The sequence below is a fragment of the Triticum aestivum genome, chromosome 4A (assembly GCF_018294505.1).
Source record: "Triticum aestivum cultivar Chinese Spring chromosome 4A, IWGSC CS RefSeq v2.1, whole genome shotgun sequence".
NCBI lineage: Eukaryota > Viridiplantae > Streptophyta > Magnoliopsida > Poales > Poaceae > Triticum > Triticum aestivum.
This window is the reverse complement of record NC_057803.1, coordinates 78242571-78259796: the sequence shown is the minus strand read 5'-3', so window position 1 is coordinate 78259796 and position 17226 is coordinate 78242571. Positions and strand designations below refer to the sequence as shown.

At 38.4% G+C, this 17226-nt stretch overlaps 2 protein-coding genes across 2 annotated transcripts; both read left to right on the top strand.

The window, feature by feature from the left end:
• The first annotated feature begins 995 nt into the window (after positions 1-995).
• Positions 996-4835, top strand: LOC123085258 (protein FAR1-RELATED SEQUENCE 5). Its single transcript, XM_044506881.1, has 6 exons — positions 996-1303; positions 1399-1624; positions 1806-2070; positions 2156-2846; positions 2938-3796; positions 3888-4835. The coding sequence occupies exons 2-5, from the start codon at positions 1449-1451 to the stop codon at positions 3129-3131; spliced, it is 1326 nt and encodes a 441-aa protein (XP_044362816.1). The 5' UTR covers positions 996-1303; positions 1399-1448; the 3' UTR covers positions 3132-3796; positions 3888-4835.
• Positions 4836-12181: 7346 nt separating this feature from the next.
• On the top strand, positions 12182-16974 carry LOC123081789 (uncharacterized). Its single transcript, XM_044504318.1, has 18 exons — positions 12182-12266; positions 12361-13180; positions 13297-13449; positions 13537-13590; positions 13680-13887; positions 13972-14016; positions 14089-14157; positions 14275-14343; positions 14421-14558; positions 14651-14716; positions 14933-15088; positions 15193-15321; positions 15402-15531; positions 15613-15807; positions 15895-15993; positions 16071-16330; positions 16416-16491; positions 16587-16974. The coding sequence occupies exons 2-15, from the start codon at positions 12368-12370 to the stop codon at positions 15938-15940; spliced, it is 2271 nt and encodes a 756-aa protein (XP_044360253.1). The 5' UTR covers positions 12182-12266; positions 12361-12367; the 3' UTR covers positions 15941-15993; positions 16071-16330; positions 16416-16491; positions 16587-16974.
• The last annotated feature ends 252 nt before the right edge of the window (positions 16975-17226 follow it).

Below are 17226 nucleotides of genomic sequence, written 5' to 3'. Positions count from 1 at the left end.
CTGACATATTATAATACTGTCTTTGCTGTGTTGCCGAAGTAACCATGTCCAACATAGAACCTCACCTGATTAATTCCTACCTCAGAGCATTGGCTGATTTCATTCCTTGTTTTTATGCCGCTTCAGACATATCCATTTGAGCTTCCATGTTTGCAGGCTTGATTGTTTCCTTCCCTTCGTTTCATTTAGTCAATGCATGGTTAAGAAAAACCTGATTTTTGATTTTCCATACCGTTGATGCATGATTTAGAAAGATACTGAAACTTGGCCAAAAAAGAGTGATGGTTCCCCTCTCATGTTTCTAAGAGGTAAAGCAAGCTACATGGATTAGTTTGTTGGTAATATCAGCCTAATTTAGCGATGGCATGATTCTTAGCTTGAAAATATTACTTTCATAATGCACTTGTGGTTCAAACTTCATAATGAAAATAAGACATTTTTCATTCAGAAGTGCTCTGTGGACTTGATGCATTTTCTTAGATATGGAATAAATTTTGGGTTGATTCCATAGTTAGAGGGTGATTTTTCAGAGATCATATTTTATTTCGTAACGTAAAATAAATTTGAGTGCATGAGGAATCCCATTTTTAACCATGTAATAGTTAGAAATACATCTATTTGGAATAGATAAATATGTGGATGGATTGTGAACCACTAGAAATTATGGTAGAAGCACAATTCATTCACTCTAAGAAAGTGAATTGTTCTCATGCTCTTGTTGGATTTGATTGGAAGTGTGGATGGGTTGGTGATGTAGAAACTTGTCTTGCTACAATATCATGAAACTTACTAATACCTATGTCCCATAATATAAGATGTTATTACAAGGAGGTGGATTAGGAGCACTCGGCGACGCGCACCTACGAAATCTCTGCCGACCGACTTCTGTCTCATGATTCGAGCCAAAAAGGTGGAAACAATTACATTGCGTTAATACGGCACCGGCCGCGTATGACGAAACAGTGTATACATGTTCTGGGACATTTATGATATTTCCACGCGGCATCCATGGTACAGAACATTTATGCGGTGGTAATTAAATGAACGACCTCCACCTACCTAGCGAGACTTGTCATAGCTTGGAACAACACCATTGCCAGATCTGGAGAACTGCCCCCGATAGGCTGCTCGTAATGTTTCTATTCCAATCAAGATTTCCTTAGAAGAAGAGAATTCTTGATAGTTAAAAATCTAGCGAATCTGCACAACCGGCCAACTCTGTAGCCGCCGTTCTACCTTGGCGGAAAGAGGTGACCAAATCAGCAGATCGGGGTGTACACCGTGCAGACGCCATGGATTCTAGGTAAGCTGTATTTGATTTCGATCTGTTTGATGAACTACGTTGGATTTGGTACTTCTCAGTTTGTTGTTTACCAAGTTTCTACCGGTAAATTTCAGCTGGATCCAAGTTCTGTCCGCAGAAAAAGTGCACTGCAGGTATAGCACAGATGGCCGTCAAAGAGACGCGGGCTCTCTCCACCGTGGTTGAAGCCGATGAGGTGGATTCTTCGAATGCAAGCACAGAGCAGCATGTTTCAACGGTTCTAGATTGTGAGTCAGGCCAGAAATCGAGGACTCCAAGCTTTATTGATGTCGAAAGGGGAAACAGTGGATGGGTTCGACGGTGAGTTCTATCTACATATGCTGCTTTTGTTTTTTTCAGTGCTGTACTAGAAGGTTTATTACAAGCAGAACAAAAGACAAAGCTGGAAACTGTTACTTTCATTACAGGATTACACATTTATATCATAGGATTTCCATTTTTTTGATGTTCACATTGCCAATGTTCTTCATCTGAAATACAGACGTAGGCACGGTGCAATGCCAGATGAAAGAGCTGCAAGCGCAGATAGGATAAGTGCACTTGAACTTGCATTTAGAGGATTTGCTGAGAGGAAAGGAGAAGCAGTAGTGGTGCCTTCCATGGGATTGACATTTGATTCTCTTGGAGAAGCTTATGACTATTACAATCTTTATTCGTGGGAGTGCGGGTTCGGAATAAGGTACGGAAAGAGTCGTACAAACGTCAAAGGAGCTAAAAGTATGCAAGAGCTACTCTGCAGCTGCGGGGTAAGGATAAAATCCATATATTGTTTATGTTCAAATCATTTAGATTGAAGTTTGTTTAAACTAATTGATACCGGATATTCTACAGGGCAAACCAAAGAAAATTAACTCAAGTTCTTCAAGAACAGAGTGCCCAGCCATGATTAGATTGCTTAGAACTGAAGACGACGGCTGGTACATATGCGAATATAGAGTATCTCACAACCATGAGATGTTGCACACGTACGCACAGAAACTCCACTTCCCTTCACACAGGCACATCGACAAATACACCAGAGAGCTGGTTTCTCGGTTGCGTCAGAATAACGTTAATCTTAGCAAGGTTTATAGCATAATCGGCACATTTTTCGGTCGTATTGAGAACGTCCCTTTCACAAAGAGGTGCCTGCGGACGTTGTGTGCAAAATTGAGCAGAGACCAGGCAGATGAAGATGTTAAGAAAACCATGGATTATTTTGCAGAATTGAAGCAGTACGACCCTGAATTCACTTACACGGTGCGTGTAGACAGTGAAAGTAGAGTTCAGACACTCATATGGACAACTGGGAAGAGCAAATTGCAGTACCACTACTTCGGTGACGTTATTACATTTGACACTACCTATAGGACAAATCTTTATGACATGCCGTTCGGACTTTTTGTTGGAGTGAACAACCATTTCCAGAGTGTGATATACGCTGGTGTGCTTATGCGTGATGAGAAGGTTGAGACCTTCAACTGGGTATTTTCTGAGTTTGTAAAGCTTATGGGAGGGAAAAAAACAATTACAATTCTAACTGGTAAGTAGATATATTTGGAATGCTCAAATTATCTCAATGGTTTGTTTAAAATTTTGTCTGATGGTTCAAGCTGGTTATTTATAAAATGCAGATCAAGCAAGAGCTATGGAGGTCGCTATAGAGGAGGTTTATCCTGAAGCAACACACCGTTGGTGCAAGTGGCACGTTTTAAAGAAAGCAAAAGAATCTCTAGGTACTCTGTACAACAAACGCAGTGAATTCAGGGATGAGTTTCACAAGCTAATACAGGATATGCTCACGGTGGAAGAGTTTGAAAAACAATGAAAAGAGTTGATCGACAAACATTCACTGTAGAAGAACACATTCCTCATACAAACTTATGAAAAGAGGCAGATGTGGGCAAAACCTTATTTTGCTGGGAAATTCTGTGCCAGAATGACTAGCACACAACATAGTGAAAGTGCCAATCACATGTTGAAGAACTACGTACCTCCAGGATGCCCTATGAATTTGTTTGTCAAACAATATAGCAAGCTCCAGTTTGACAGAGATCAAGAAGAAGGGTTTCAAGAAAAACGCACCAGACTGGTAAAATTTTGTATTTATGTGTAGAGATTAGGTGTAGGAATAATTCTATCTTCAATAAAGTTATAGTATTAATCCAAATCGTCTTCTGAAAAATTTCAAGGGGGGGGGGGGGGGGGGGGGTTGTTCTGAAGGCAAACATTCTGTTGGAAAAGCACGCAAGCAAAATATACACCAGAACAATGTTTGAGATGTTCAGATCACATATGTACGCAGCAGGGTCGTACACTATAGCTGAGATAACTCCAAAGAGATTGTACACCGCTACTCATGTCAATGCAGAGAAAAGGAGCAAGTATTGTAAGACGGTTTTTGAAATAGGAATATCAGATGACGGGGAGATTTATAAGTGCCAGTGCGGACTGTTCGAGCATATGGGCATGGTTTGCTGCCACATAATAAAGGTATGCAAATCATATGAATCTAATAGAATTGCTTGAGAACTTCTTCTGGATTCTGCTTCAGTTGATTAAGTTTTGTTTCCTAATTTGGCAGGTCATGATGGTGCTGGATGTTAAGATGATCCCACAATACCATATCATGAAGCGTTGGACAGTAGACGCACGGGACATCCTACCTGAACACCTAAAGCATTACCAGAAGGATATGGGTCCTATTGAATCACCTACGTACCGGCACTCAGCTCTGTACAACGCAGCTCTTGAGCTAGTAAGGCTTGGCGACACTAATGTACATAGTTACGAGTTTACTATAAAGTACATCAAGGACGGTTTATTAAAAGTGTCACCTCTTTGCGACAAAGGAGATGGCATGAGTGTATTGGACAAAGCATCCAGCATAGCCAGGTCAAATGCAACTAGCCAAATCAGGGGTGATCTTAGCATGAACATGCCAGCCGATGCACAGGAGCTTTCTGAATCAAGGCACCAAAACATGGCGAAGCGTACAAGGTCTGAAAGTTCATGCATGAATGGCGGTGGCGCAGGCGAAGGTGATAGTTCAGAATCAATGAACGATGTGTTCTCTCCTGATAGAAATCACCAAGAACTATCAGCACCACCTCCTAAAAGGTTAAGAGGCAGACCTACAACAGCAAGAGATAAGGCACCTTATGAGAAGAACATTAAGAGGACTCGATTTTGCAAGATTTGTAGGGGTGAAGGACACAAGTGCACCACATGCCCAATGAGAGGGGATGCTCCAGTTAAACCAAGGAAGCAATCAACATGCACCAATTGTGGAGTAGCTGGACATCGCAGGAACAGCTGCGGGAAAAATAAAATGTTCAACGACAGGTTATCTATTGAGTGAAGGATGATATCATGCAGAATAATGATGAAGCCACGTTTCTTGGATTTCATATAATGAGCGTGTATTTGTAGACCAATTTTATTTGATGTACCTGGACCTCCATGTTTTAGCTATAAGTATTAACAGAACCAATGTTTACTTATTTAAAAACATTGCCGTTTTTGTTTTTTAGGTGCCAGCTTTAATATTTTGTAAAAGTATTAGAGCTAACTTGTTCTACGCCACCAAAGTATCCCAAAAAAAGTACAGTACTTATTAAAATGTTCAAAGAAGGCAGGAAACTTTTATGAAATGAAACATGACATAAATTGCAATCCTCTAAAAGAATTAACCGTTAAATGAATTTTAATATAATTTAAAAAATGTGATCGGGACGGATTGTACTAAACATTATATATTGTAGTCATACCGTTGAATTTGATTTGCATTTAGACGCCTAGAATTGTTTCTTCGCCAGACATTTTTTACTAGTACAATACGTAGTGATATAATGTTAGGAAAACAAAACAGGTATTTATCACTTGTTCGAAAAAATAAATTAGTTGTGAATTTAGACTATATATTTATGAATAACACAATGAAAAAAATAAGATTTTCTTGCTGCATAACACATATACATTAGAATAATAATTTTTTGATATGCAGGTACCTCCTAGTGAGTGAGTGCATAACAAGCTGAAAATGTCATAACTGTTAATATGGGCCGTAGTCCTTTATACCACGACCAAAAAACTGCTTTAGACTGGTTGGCGGGTCCCGGCCCACGTCAAGGGAGCGGGCCAGTTGCCCGCAATTAATACGCCCACTAGAAGATTCAAAATTCAAAAACTACGGCAGAACATGCCACCTTCTGTTGGTCTCCGTTCTATATATACATCCATTGCCCGTGCTTGAGGCAGATAACCAAAACGCACAAGCGTCATACAGTTAGATCATTGTATTACAAGTGTAGGTCGATCAGCTTCCTCTGCAAAGCAAGAATGGCTAAGAGGATGAGGTCGGTTGAAGTGATCCGTAAAGAGGTTAGTGAAGTTAGATTTTGTTGGTACCGACAAGTAGCATTGTAATTTTTTCCTTGCATTTACGAATTAACTTGTCCGGCGCAGCCGAAAGAGGACATCTTCCCGATGTCAACAGTGATAGCTAAGCTTGATGCCGGAGAAAATGTTGATGAGGACGTCTCGGGAGAGGTGTGAGAAGGTTCTTTCTGTTATTTATATTCATTACATATCTAGGATGTATTATATAATAAAAACTATATGCAAACATCTTAGGAATCAGTGTGTTTTGATGGGATAAAAAAGTTTATTCATTACACGATCGAACATACTTCGGTGAAAGCACAGGTACAGAATTCCAAACCGTTTGTTTAATGATTTAATTATTTTGATGCTCATTTTCTTTAAATGAGGTTGTACTAAAAACAGTGTAAACGTTTTTTAGGAACCATTGTGTTTCGAGATCGAAGAAGGATACGGCGAGACCGATCCATATGTGTCAACTTTGTTTGATGAAATTTGGTACGTGGAAGACGATCATGACTGCTGTTCGAGGGTTTCTTCTAAATACCAAGCTGAGAAGGATTACTTTAGTGATGATGGAGATGAGGTTGACAGCTTGGCATGCAAAAGGATAAAAATTGTCTAGGCAGGACGTACTCACTGTCGTTTGAGCTAGTTTTATGTAAAAGCACGTGCCCATGGTATGATGGATCTATTTATGAGAATAAAAACTTGCATTTCAATTCTTAGGTGTGTTTAGATTAATTATTACATCTATGATGTAGTTTGATAAATGTTACTATTTCACTGATTTGAGTGACCGTTAATTATTTTTTTAAACCCTTCATAACATGCAATAATATTGTAATGAGAATTATGGAAAGGAATCTTGTAAATTGAAAAGATTTCTTAAAAGATCCTATCGTTCGGACAAAACTAAATTCTCCTTGTACGATGGTAACGGGGCATCTCAAAAATTTAAAGGGGAGACTTGGGGTCGTCGCATATGGATAGAGAATGCAATGGATATAAATGTTGTGCATTGAAACAGCAAGCGTGTAGGCAGTAGCCTGTTCTGTCGCTCGAAAAGTCTTCTGCCGTACCAAAAAACAGCCGGCTGAACTAAAATGCTAAATATTTTTTAATATTTTGATAGAGTTTTTCGACAAATATAAAACGTAAAAATTAAAAAGCCTAAATTCAATGTGACTGGGGACAGGTGGTCAGCATTCAATTCAGCTTTCATTGCACTGGCACAGTCGGAGGAAAACAGTAATATATGTATGCAAACAAACCACCAGGAATGGAATGTGTCACGAAGTTTCCGACGCCTCTTATTGCAACAACCTACTAGTAAAGCATCTGTGTTTCCCCGTGCGTTGTTCTTTTGTCGGCAGAGGTTGGTTCTCACATGGTTGAGAAATTCAGATCCAGAGCAAATCTCTCGAAGGAAGCGGCAACAAGGTTAGTTCTTCTAAATATGAACTTGTATGAACCTCTCATGCTTTTCTAGTTGCTGTTTGAGATGTTTTCGTCTGAATGTGTTCCTCTAGATATTTGACATTTTAAATTTGCAAAAACAGATCAAGGGCAATATCTTGCAGTATGTCGAACGTATCGGGCGGTGGCTGGGGCCTAGGGGACGTCTCCTTGATGGGTGTTCGTGGCCGAAGTCTAGTTCTAAGTAGTTTCTCACCAAAGGATATCACTCTTAGTATCGAGGGGTGGTGTGAGAACAGGAAAGCTCTAATAAGATCCATAGGTCTAGGTGGTATTCTTACCATGCATGATATGCAGACCTTCAATCGAGACTTCACTCAGTGACTGTATCAAAGAGTAGATACTAATGAACGTTGTCTTAGAGTTGGAACGAAAGAAATTGTGGCTATAAACGAGATCCAGGTATCAAGGGTGCTAGGAACTAGATATGGTGGATCTGTCACGATTAGCAGAGAGGATGGGAGCCCTAGTCTTCAACTAGTACAATACACAAGGAGTTTGTTGTGTATAGAGAAGGATGGTTTGGAAAATACGAAAGAGGTAACTGTGGCTGAGTTGATCGAGGTGCTACGTAGACAGTGCAGCATTCCTATGTTGACTGCAGAAGAGATGATGACAAAGGTTGCCTTTGTTATGCTGTGCACCGCTGTTTTTTTCTGCCCCAGGGAGAGCCGGACATCGATCCCTCTAGATGCATACAAAATGGTGAATGATCCTTCTGTTCTGCACAAACTTAACTGGGGGGAGTACATAGTTGTTGAAATATTTGACGGTGCGAAGAAGGTTCATCATTCTGTTAGAACTGGCAAGAAAAGATTCCACGGATATGGATGCATCATATTCCTGCAGGTGATTCCATCGTACATCTACCATCTTGTATATCTTTCTTTGCATCCTCACATCAATGCTTATTTAACAATCTGGTTGCAAACTTGTCGCTGCAGATATTATATTTTGATACGGTGGACACTGGTTTCTTGACAAACTCTCGAGACCAAGGATTTCTTACTACAAGGGTGCATGCCTAAAGGCACTAATTGAGGAGGATACAATCGTAACGAACGGCAGAAGGTTATACGGTGCCATGCAGGCAAGTGAAAAATATTGGAAAAAATGCATTATAATTATAATTTTTATATTATATATAGTTAATTAAACGGTAATGCAGGCTAAGAATTACAACAACTTAAATGATCGGATTCAATGCCACGTGGAGTATACAACATTGCAGGCAAGTTACGTTCGCTTTCGCATTTGCTTTACATGAAATAAAGCTTTATATGTTATAATTATATATTTTTGCACGAAAAAAATCATAGTCCAAAACATGGATCTCTGAGAGGATCGAAGAATATCGGAAAAGCATGGATGATGGAACCAGAGATTTCTACGATACCGGTGCATCGTTAGGTGCCGTCACTCTAGAGGGAGTTGCTGACCACGAGGCTTTAATGATACAGAAGGCTGCTAAGGACATATTAGAGCTGGTGGCCTACCTGAAATCCCATGGGTACAATGATCACATTGAAAAATTGCAGTCTAATTTTGATCAAATGTCATCCATGATATCAGGTAATTGATTGTTAATTGTGCTTATTTTATAATATGAAAATTTTGATTGTGTTCATGAAAAAAACATTATGATGAAATAATTTTGGTTAATATTCTAATAAGTGATATTAAAATTGTTACTTGGAAACAGGTTTGCGTTTTACTATGGGAAATTATTTAGACTCGGCGCAAGACGATGTACTTGCAAACGATGACAATGGAGAATCAGGTGTGAAACCAAAAACAGAACACAACGTAACACTTTTTTTATGTCTTAAGAACGTTAAAAAAATTTAATATATAGGACGTAGTGAGTGAGTCAATGTGATAGGGCGATTATAATTATAATTTTATTATCTTTCATTAATTTATTTAAAGCAATTACATTAATTTTGCTACTGCTGCATCCCTAACAATGAATACAATTCGTAGCTGATCGACATGGTGGCGTTAGGCATACACCAAGTATCTTATCACAAGCGCATCTTGTTGGGCAGAGTGTTAAGAAATCTAAACTGTCACCAAAAAATATAAAAAGGAGAGGTCATCTTATAAGATATGGATCAAGCTCAGGTAATTTGCACAGAAAGAAATAAATACCGTTTATTAATTATATTATATTACTAAGATATCATTTGCAAATAACAAATATACAAATGCAGGTTTTGCCGTGCCCGACCTTAACAATCCAAATTGCGAGAATAAAAAATGTTTATTACTGGAGTCAACTACGGAAGCTCAAATATGTACAAACAGAATGGATTTATTGAACAGTGAGGGCAATTCAGAAGAAGATATTGTTTACAGACCGGACCCTACTAGTAAGTTTGATCTTGGATCTATAAAAATAATACAGGAAAATATTTTTGAAATCAGCATTTGTTTTAGGGAAATGGTGTAACAAATTATTATTTAAGTTTTTTAATGTCGTGATAATAAAATAAATTTAAACAAATATGTTATCATTAGTGTCATAGCACATTCTATTGTAGCACGTAAATATTTGTGAATCGATGAACAAATCTCAATTTGACGAATGCATATTAATTATTAATTAATTGAGAATTATGTAGTGGTTATAAACATAATAAAAAAAACATAACATAAATGTAGGCCAAACAATGTAGTTGGAATTGTCAAATATCTACATGTGGTCGGATTGCATGTGCCGTTGTTGTGGTTCATTTTTGCGTCTCGCAATATAAGAACATTTATAAGAACATTTTTTGCTATATGTTATTATATTTGATTCATGGAATGTAATGATGTACTTAAAACAATCCATAATTAATTCATAGTTGTATACAAATAGATATTGCTTAAAGAGGACAGATGTGTTTCTTTTAGGGAAAAGGCCACGTGTTGTTTCTTCAGATTTAGATGAAGACAGTGATGAATTTGATATTGAACTAGTGAAGAAAAAACAATAAATCTGAAATGTGGTACATCTCCTTTCGACATGGGTCTGAAATTTCCAATATTTGGAAGCGGTGGTGAGGAGTTAGGTTACCAGAATTTAATAGATTGTTCTCATACAATAAAGTCAAGGTTAGTCAATGATTTTAAGTACTGGTAAATTTCCATTTATAATTAATGTACAATTACAATGGCTAATTAAGGGTAATAAACAGGGTATGGGTCTAGCTAGAAAATCCTACCGAGATGAAGCTAGATGGCAATGCAATATTTGAATTATTGAATCCTGGTGGTAGGATGAATTATGTTGGATTTGATCTATTCTGCCGGATGAGCAGGGAGAATGAGTCGAAATGGTGTTCACCAGTTGATAAGAGCCGTTGGAGACACTATCTTCATCCAATGTTTGCGGTGGGATATAAATTAAACTAATATTTACTGTTATATTGAAATTAAGAATATTGAATCAAAGTAATTTATAATTTTGGTTAATAGGGGTCGATTCTGCACACGACCAGCTCGTGGTTGAGGAAGGCAATAAACGACTTGTTTGTCGGTGAGCACATTGGCTACGACGTGGAGTCATGCAAAATGGTGAGTTACGATTTAAAAAATTTATTGGTATGCAGTTTAGAAAATGTAATTTGACTAATTCAAATAAGATCACGTTTTGAACAGTTGATTGCTCCGTACCAGGAGAATGACAAGAGTTGGGTATTGTATATATTTGACCGTTTCGGCAAGAAGCTTCATGTTTTAGATCCAGTAAGGTCTTGCTTAGGGCCTATATCTGTTGAAGAACATCATTTAGCTAGATGTTCGGTACTTATTAACGGATTGGCGATGTGCTTCAAGACTTATTTTGAAGGGATTGAAATCGACACGAATGGGTGGGAGTACATCTTCCATCCAAATTTGAATGCGATGGCAACTATGTGAGTACATTTCAACATATATATTGTATATAATTTTTGGTTGCATATGTGATTTTTTTAAATTTAATGTAATGCAAATTACAGAGCGGTTACTATGTGGTGCACTATATGACGAGTTTCGATGGCTATGTTGTTTGTGAGAAGATTAATGAGGTATGTTAAGAAAATTTTAATGTATGGAAAATTCGTTATGATTTTATAATATCGCTTCACTCTTAAAAATATTAATTTCCATTTGTTATTTGTTGGCCTCTTACAAATATTAGTTTCCATTTTTTAATTTGTGATTTTGCAGATGGATTTGTACCTAATAAAGAGGAACCTTCTGCAGCTAGTTTGCAGGATGGAAGCAAGCATGGTCAAAGCACCAGACTGTATCATCGGGTTTTGAGACATATTTATCGGTAGATTATGTAATAAATAAACAATGTACGAAGGAAACTATATGTAATACGTTAAGTATTTGTAATCGTTAAACAATATTATTCTATTTTTGAAAAGTATATTTGTCATCGTTAAGTTGCATTCCATGAACAACCATGGGAAGTCTCTTGACCGTCCGGATGCATTGGGAAAGAAAATCCTCTTTTGGTTTGACCATGGTTGTGCTTGGTCATGTGGTGCAGCCTTATGGAGTTCGACGGCACGCGTGGTGCAGGTTGACAGCTGGGTATCGTACGACGGGTCATGTATACAGGGGTGCAACGACCCCTCAGGTGCGACGCGACCCGCTTGAGATGCGCATGGCACATACGTGATGGGTGTGGGTGCACGGCGAATAATGTGTGCCAGACGTGACAGTATGCGTGTGATGTACGCGTACTTGGCTGCAGTAGAGGCCAGCGTTTGCATGCAAAACAATAGAATGGAATAAAAGAACTATCAGATAGTGTGTAACAGTGTTTATTCTAGCAATGTAGGATGTACAACTGGCGTGCTGTAGCCTCTGCATGGCTACACCATGAAAGGATTAAGTGCTGCTCTGTCCCGCAATTGCGAGGCGACGTTTTGGCAGGGAGAAAACTTTGCACACGAAATTGATTGCATCTATACTACATTACCACTCCGATGGATAAAGGCAGCTGGTGTAGACTTGAAGACGATAGCCGGTGAGACTAGGAGGAGCTTATCTCTTCAGGAAGAACCGGAGCGCCGGGAGCGAGTGCTACTCATCCGGTTGCTTCGTATCGTCTTTGAAGGTAATTTTATTTAAAAATCTTGATTAAACCTTGGCCCCTGTCTTCTATTCTTCGATTGATTTCTGTTGGTTGGTTTCCTTTCAAAATATGTTAGGGATACAATGCAAAACTTGCTTAGAGGAGGCCATGGGTACGTTGGACCTGAAGGGGGGCAGTATAGGTCGGGTTCAAGCAGTCAGGCTTCGTGGATTAGCCGCAAGATAAAAAATGATCTGATTGGAGAGCATAATGATGTTGTTACTGTCGATGGTTGCATAGTTAGGAGCAATTTCACGCTTGACAAAGTTGCTTTGGCTTTGGAAAAATGGGGGGAAGAGCAGAAGCAAGTAGTTCATGCCATTGGCCTTGGAGGAATATTGAAGCTAGGAAAAACTGGGAAGAACTTTATCTCCTTCACTCTTTCTCTGCTGGAAAGAATCGATCCGAGCGACAGTAGTATGAGGCTTTCAGGCGGTGTGAAGTCAATCTTGGGTGAGATTGAGATTTGTTCTTATATGGATTTAAGAAAAGGAGGTCTTAGTCTTCAGAGGCAGGTAGGACGGCCAAGCGGTCAGCAGTGCGTGAGGGCTAGGTTACTACTGGGCATGGAGCCGATGGAAGCTGAGCTAACTGTCGGAGATCTAGTTAAGAAACTCCAAGAGCCGGTTGACTCGACAATGAGTGCACGGCAGAGGCTGAAAACAGAGTTGGGGAGTGCTATGCTTGCTGTTGCTGCAGTGTTTGGACCAGGGGATGGTCGAAACCACGTCCCAACCGATGCTTACCAGCTAGTTGACGATCTATCGAAGATTTATCATTGGAACTACGGTAGATATGCTTTGGAGGAGATAATAAGAGGTGCCATGAGCCTGGCAGAGGCGAAAATGAACGGATACAAATCTATTTGTCTCTATGGTTGTCCAACCATCCTGCAGGTACGATGATCAATGGCACTGATGTAATGTCTTTAGTACATTATTTTGTTTCATCTTGAACCGATTTATGCTTAATGGCAATATGATTGCGGTTCACTAATAAGTTGCTGTTACAGATACACTACTTCAGCTCTGTGGATACAGGGTTTTTGACCCTAGACACGTCCCAATTAGCTCATGTTAATCTATACTCCTCATCAGTTGTGCGAGCTTTCATAGAGGCAGATACCTTAGTCGAAGCTGGGGATATGAAGTTTGGAGTATTGAAGGTAAGCAGATAATTATTGTTTCTATGCAATAATTTTCCAAATTCTATTTAGTACAACACCATATATATTTAATTACTATGGATGCAGGTCAAAGTATCTCAATCAGCCATACCATCGGGGGGCGGTTGTATTCACTCTGAGGTGTGGAGTTTTAAAAAGATTGCGAATTGTGTTGATTATATATGTTATCTCAAACTGTTAATTTGATTGTAAGATATTTGTGTGGCCAGGCTCTTCTGTATATTAAAGATCTGTTTAGGACTTCTAAGGAGAAGGCAGACTCAACTAGTGATGAGTTCACTCAGGTTATTTCCAAGGTTGATTCAAATGATGTGGATAAAATAAGGAGTCTGATAGAACAGCATGAAATGGCACAATGTATCTATAGGCTAAAAGATTGGAAAACTATGGATGGCGTAATAGGAAAAGCCTTACAGGGTAATGAGAATGTTGGCTGTAAATTAATTTTTTGTTTATTTTTATTTACCCCAAGCAAATGACTGTGCATGCTGCATAATGTAGGGAAATGTGCAGGGATGCCAAAGTTGAAAACTCAATTACTAGAAGGTAAAATATATAGTTTAGGATGATTTGTACGCATTTCGGATACAATTTATGACTTGTTGAATCTCTGTGTAGGTGTGGTTCTTGATAGCGAAAACCCAAAGGTGGTTAATGAATATAATCAAGGTGGGGCAAGCGTTATAGGTGAGGCACATTCGAGCATTGACAAATTTGGCATAGCTGAACTTTCTTTATATGGTAACCTATATGAGCTGGAGTAGGTAGGATGATAGCTGATTTTACTCATCTTGTACTTCACAGGATCCGTATGTGTTCATGAGGACCATGATGTGAAAACGGTAGCAGAGGTACTGGCTGGAATGAAAACAGGTGTGCTTTTTGAGCTAAGCACATGGTGTACACTTTCTTCAGGATGCCCATTTATAGATGTGTGTACTGACTTGCAGGCTTGCTTGGGCCCGACTGGAGCGGCGCTAGTGCCAGGAGGCAAGGTACAGGGGAGATTACAGTAGCAGTACATTCAACAGAACATTCAGTCTTGCCACATGATGAAAGTTCAGTTATCGAAAATTCAGGGATGCATGGTAAGAGTGCATTTTCCTGTAATGATGTGGAACAAACCTTGATATGCACTTGTTGGGCTTAATTAATTTGTATTGCACAATAATAATTGCAGTTGTTAGCACTAGGACGAATATTATTGGAGGTACACATGCTGGTCGCTATGAGACGGCGCAACCAGGTTAATCCTTTTAACTAGGACGAATATTTTGTATGAAAATAAAAATAATAGCTTGAAAATGCATGAATATGAAATGTATTTAGTTTCTAGTTAAAAGGATTAATTTATTTAACAATTTAGAGAAATATATCATGTTTATTTTCATACAATGTCGCATTGAAAATGTATGCGATGCTTGTTGAAAAGAATGCTAACACATTTCAAACAATGCTCTAGTGTTGAAATTCTATGCCAGGAGGCCGGTGAAAAGAAGAGAATTTTTTTTGGTTGGTGAAAGAACCAATGAAGGATGTACCGTTGTGAGTGAAACTGTTAAGATCGACGAAACATACAATGTACTTGCGCTTGAGGCCGTCAAGGTTAAGAGTTTGGGTGGGTTAACAAATAAATAAGTAAATAGGATATAACTGTTATGTTTGATATAATTTTTAACCTAATTGTAGTTGTGCCTTTTTTACAAATATTTATGAAATCAGATGTTGGATTACCTGCGGCAAGCGTTACAGCTGGTGAGCAGCTACATCCTTCAGGTGGAATCATGTTAGATGATGATCCACATAGTGTCAAGCAGAAGTCGATATCTCAAATAAATCGACTAATTGAAGGTTAGATGGATCATATTTCCTCTATGGCGAACAAAATTACATGTATGTTTTGTTGTAATCCTGTGTGAATGTTTTTGCAGTATGTAAGTGTCAAAAGGTTGCTGGAAAGTCTGTTGTAGCAGGATCTGTAGCTTATATAGTCAGAACTAATGATGTACTGAAGTCATGTAACGATGCGCTGCGGAAATCAAAAGGAATGGAACTAAAGAGGTTAGTAAGTCAACTTCCATAAAATTCTCAATACGTAAACAAGTGAAAATAATTTGACAGTGCCAAACGTTCTTATGACAGGTGTTGGATTGATCACCCATTCCCAAACGAACTAAAGATTTCTGGAGCTGAAATTAAAGCAATGATGAAACCAGGAGCAGAAGTTAATACTAGACAATTTGAGATTTTTAGAAGGCTGGTATATTCTGAGGATAAAAAGCTTTATGCTCCTGGTTCGTTGTTAAGGCTGGGAGAGTTCTTCATCTCAGCTTTGCGGTGAGAAAAAACAATCTAGAACATAATTCTGAAATTGCAGTACGCCTTATGGAGTTATGTCATCATGTGGCACCTAAAATTTCGCAGGGGAAAGTGCTGGCTGGTGAACCTTTCAAGAATGATGTTGATATAACGGCTAGCTTGGTCGGTATGAACGGAAAGTTTGATTTGAGGACTTGCAGGATGGTAAGAGTGTTAGAAAAAAATCCCATGGAATTTGTTATTTCCTTATTACTTCACATATTAAGATCTGAAAACCGCAGGTTATGGCTCCGCACTTCACTGTAGAAGGGTACTACATTCTGTATGTACTAAATATGGCCAGCAGGGTGTGCCATGTGTTTGATCCTTCACACGCATGGCAATTAGAGACAACTTTGGAGAAAAGGCATTTCCAAGATTATATGGTATTGTTGAAGGGAATGTCCTCATTGATAAATCCTGTATACCCTGGATTTCATCTGGATGTATCAAAATGGACAATTAAATGTCATGGTGGGTCGACTGAAGACCGTGTGAAGAGGTAAGCAGGAGAAATATTATGTTTGTCATTATTGTTTGTCCTTACATGGTGAAGTGCATTACCAAAACTGCGAATGTGGTGGCAGGGGTGATAGTGCATTCGTTGTTCTGCAAATCATGTTGAGCTTTAATTGTGAACAAAAAAACGGAATTTTCCAATCCGTGAGTGAACAAATCACTTATAATATTATTTGGGAGTTTGGTAATGTTTTGTTGTGTTTGGAATCAATTGTTGATGCTTATTGTTTGCACTGCAGAACTGTGTGGCGTTGTTCAAGCTTCATGTGCTGCAATGGTTAGGGAGAATGGAGGGCAACAGATCATGGCTCCCAAGTACAATCATGCCATGAAAAAAATGTTTATGTGTCAACAACTTTATTGGGTAGAACGGTACATTCCAATGGTATTGTTAATCCCTGCGTAGTACGTATTTTATAAGACAATGTCGAACGGTCTGTATGTTTTTAAGTGGATGACAGTTATTAAGTACTTGCTATGTATTCGGTTCTATTCAGGTTGTCAAGTACTATGGATATGATGTTGAAGGAATCATCAGTGGGTAGAATGCTTATTTGTTTTGCTACATATAGCTTTGCTACATATAGAATATTTGTGTTTCAATTTTTTTAGGGAAATAGGAATTGTTAGGTTGGAAATATTTGTTATGAATATACAGGGAAAACTTTAGTAGAAAACTAGTTAAATAAATCAACAGTGCAGGATTGAATAGATAATTATAGATTTTTCCTTTGTATATTATATTGTTATGATTGAAAAAATAATGTATAATATGTTGTATACAATTACATAATAAGAATGGAAAATAAAGAATGAACATCTGTATAAATTGTTTAACAATGTTTTAAAGCCTATGATGGAACTTGTAATTATACAGAG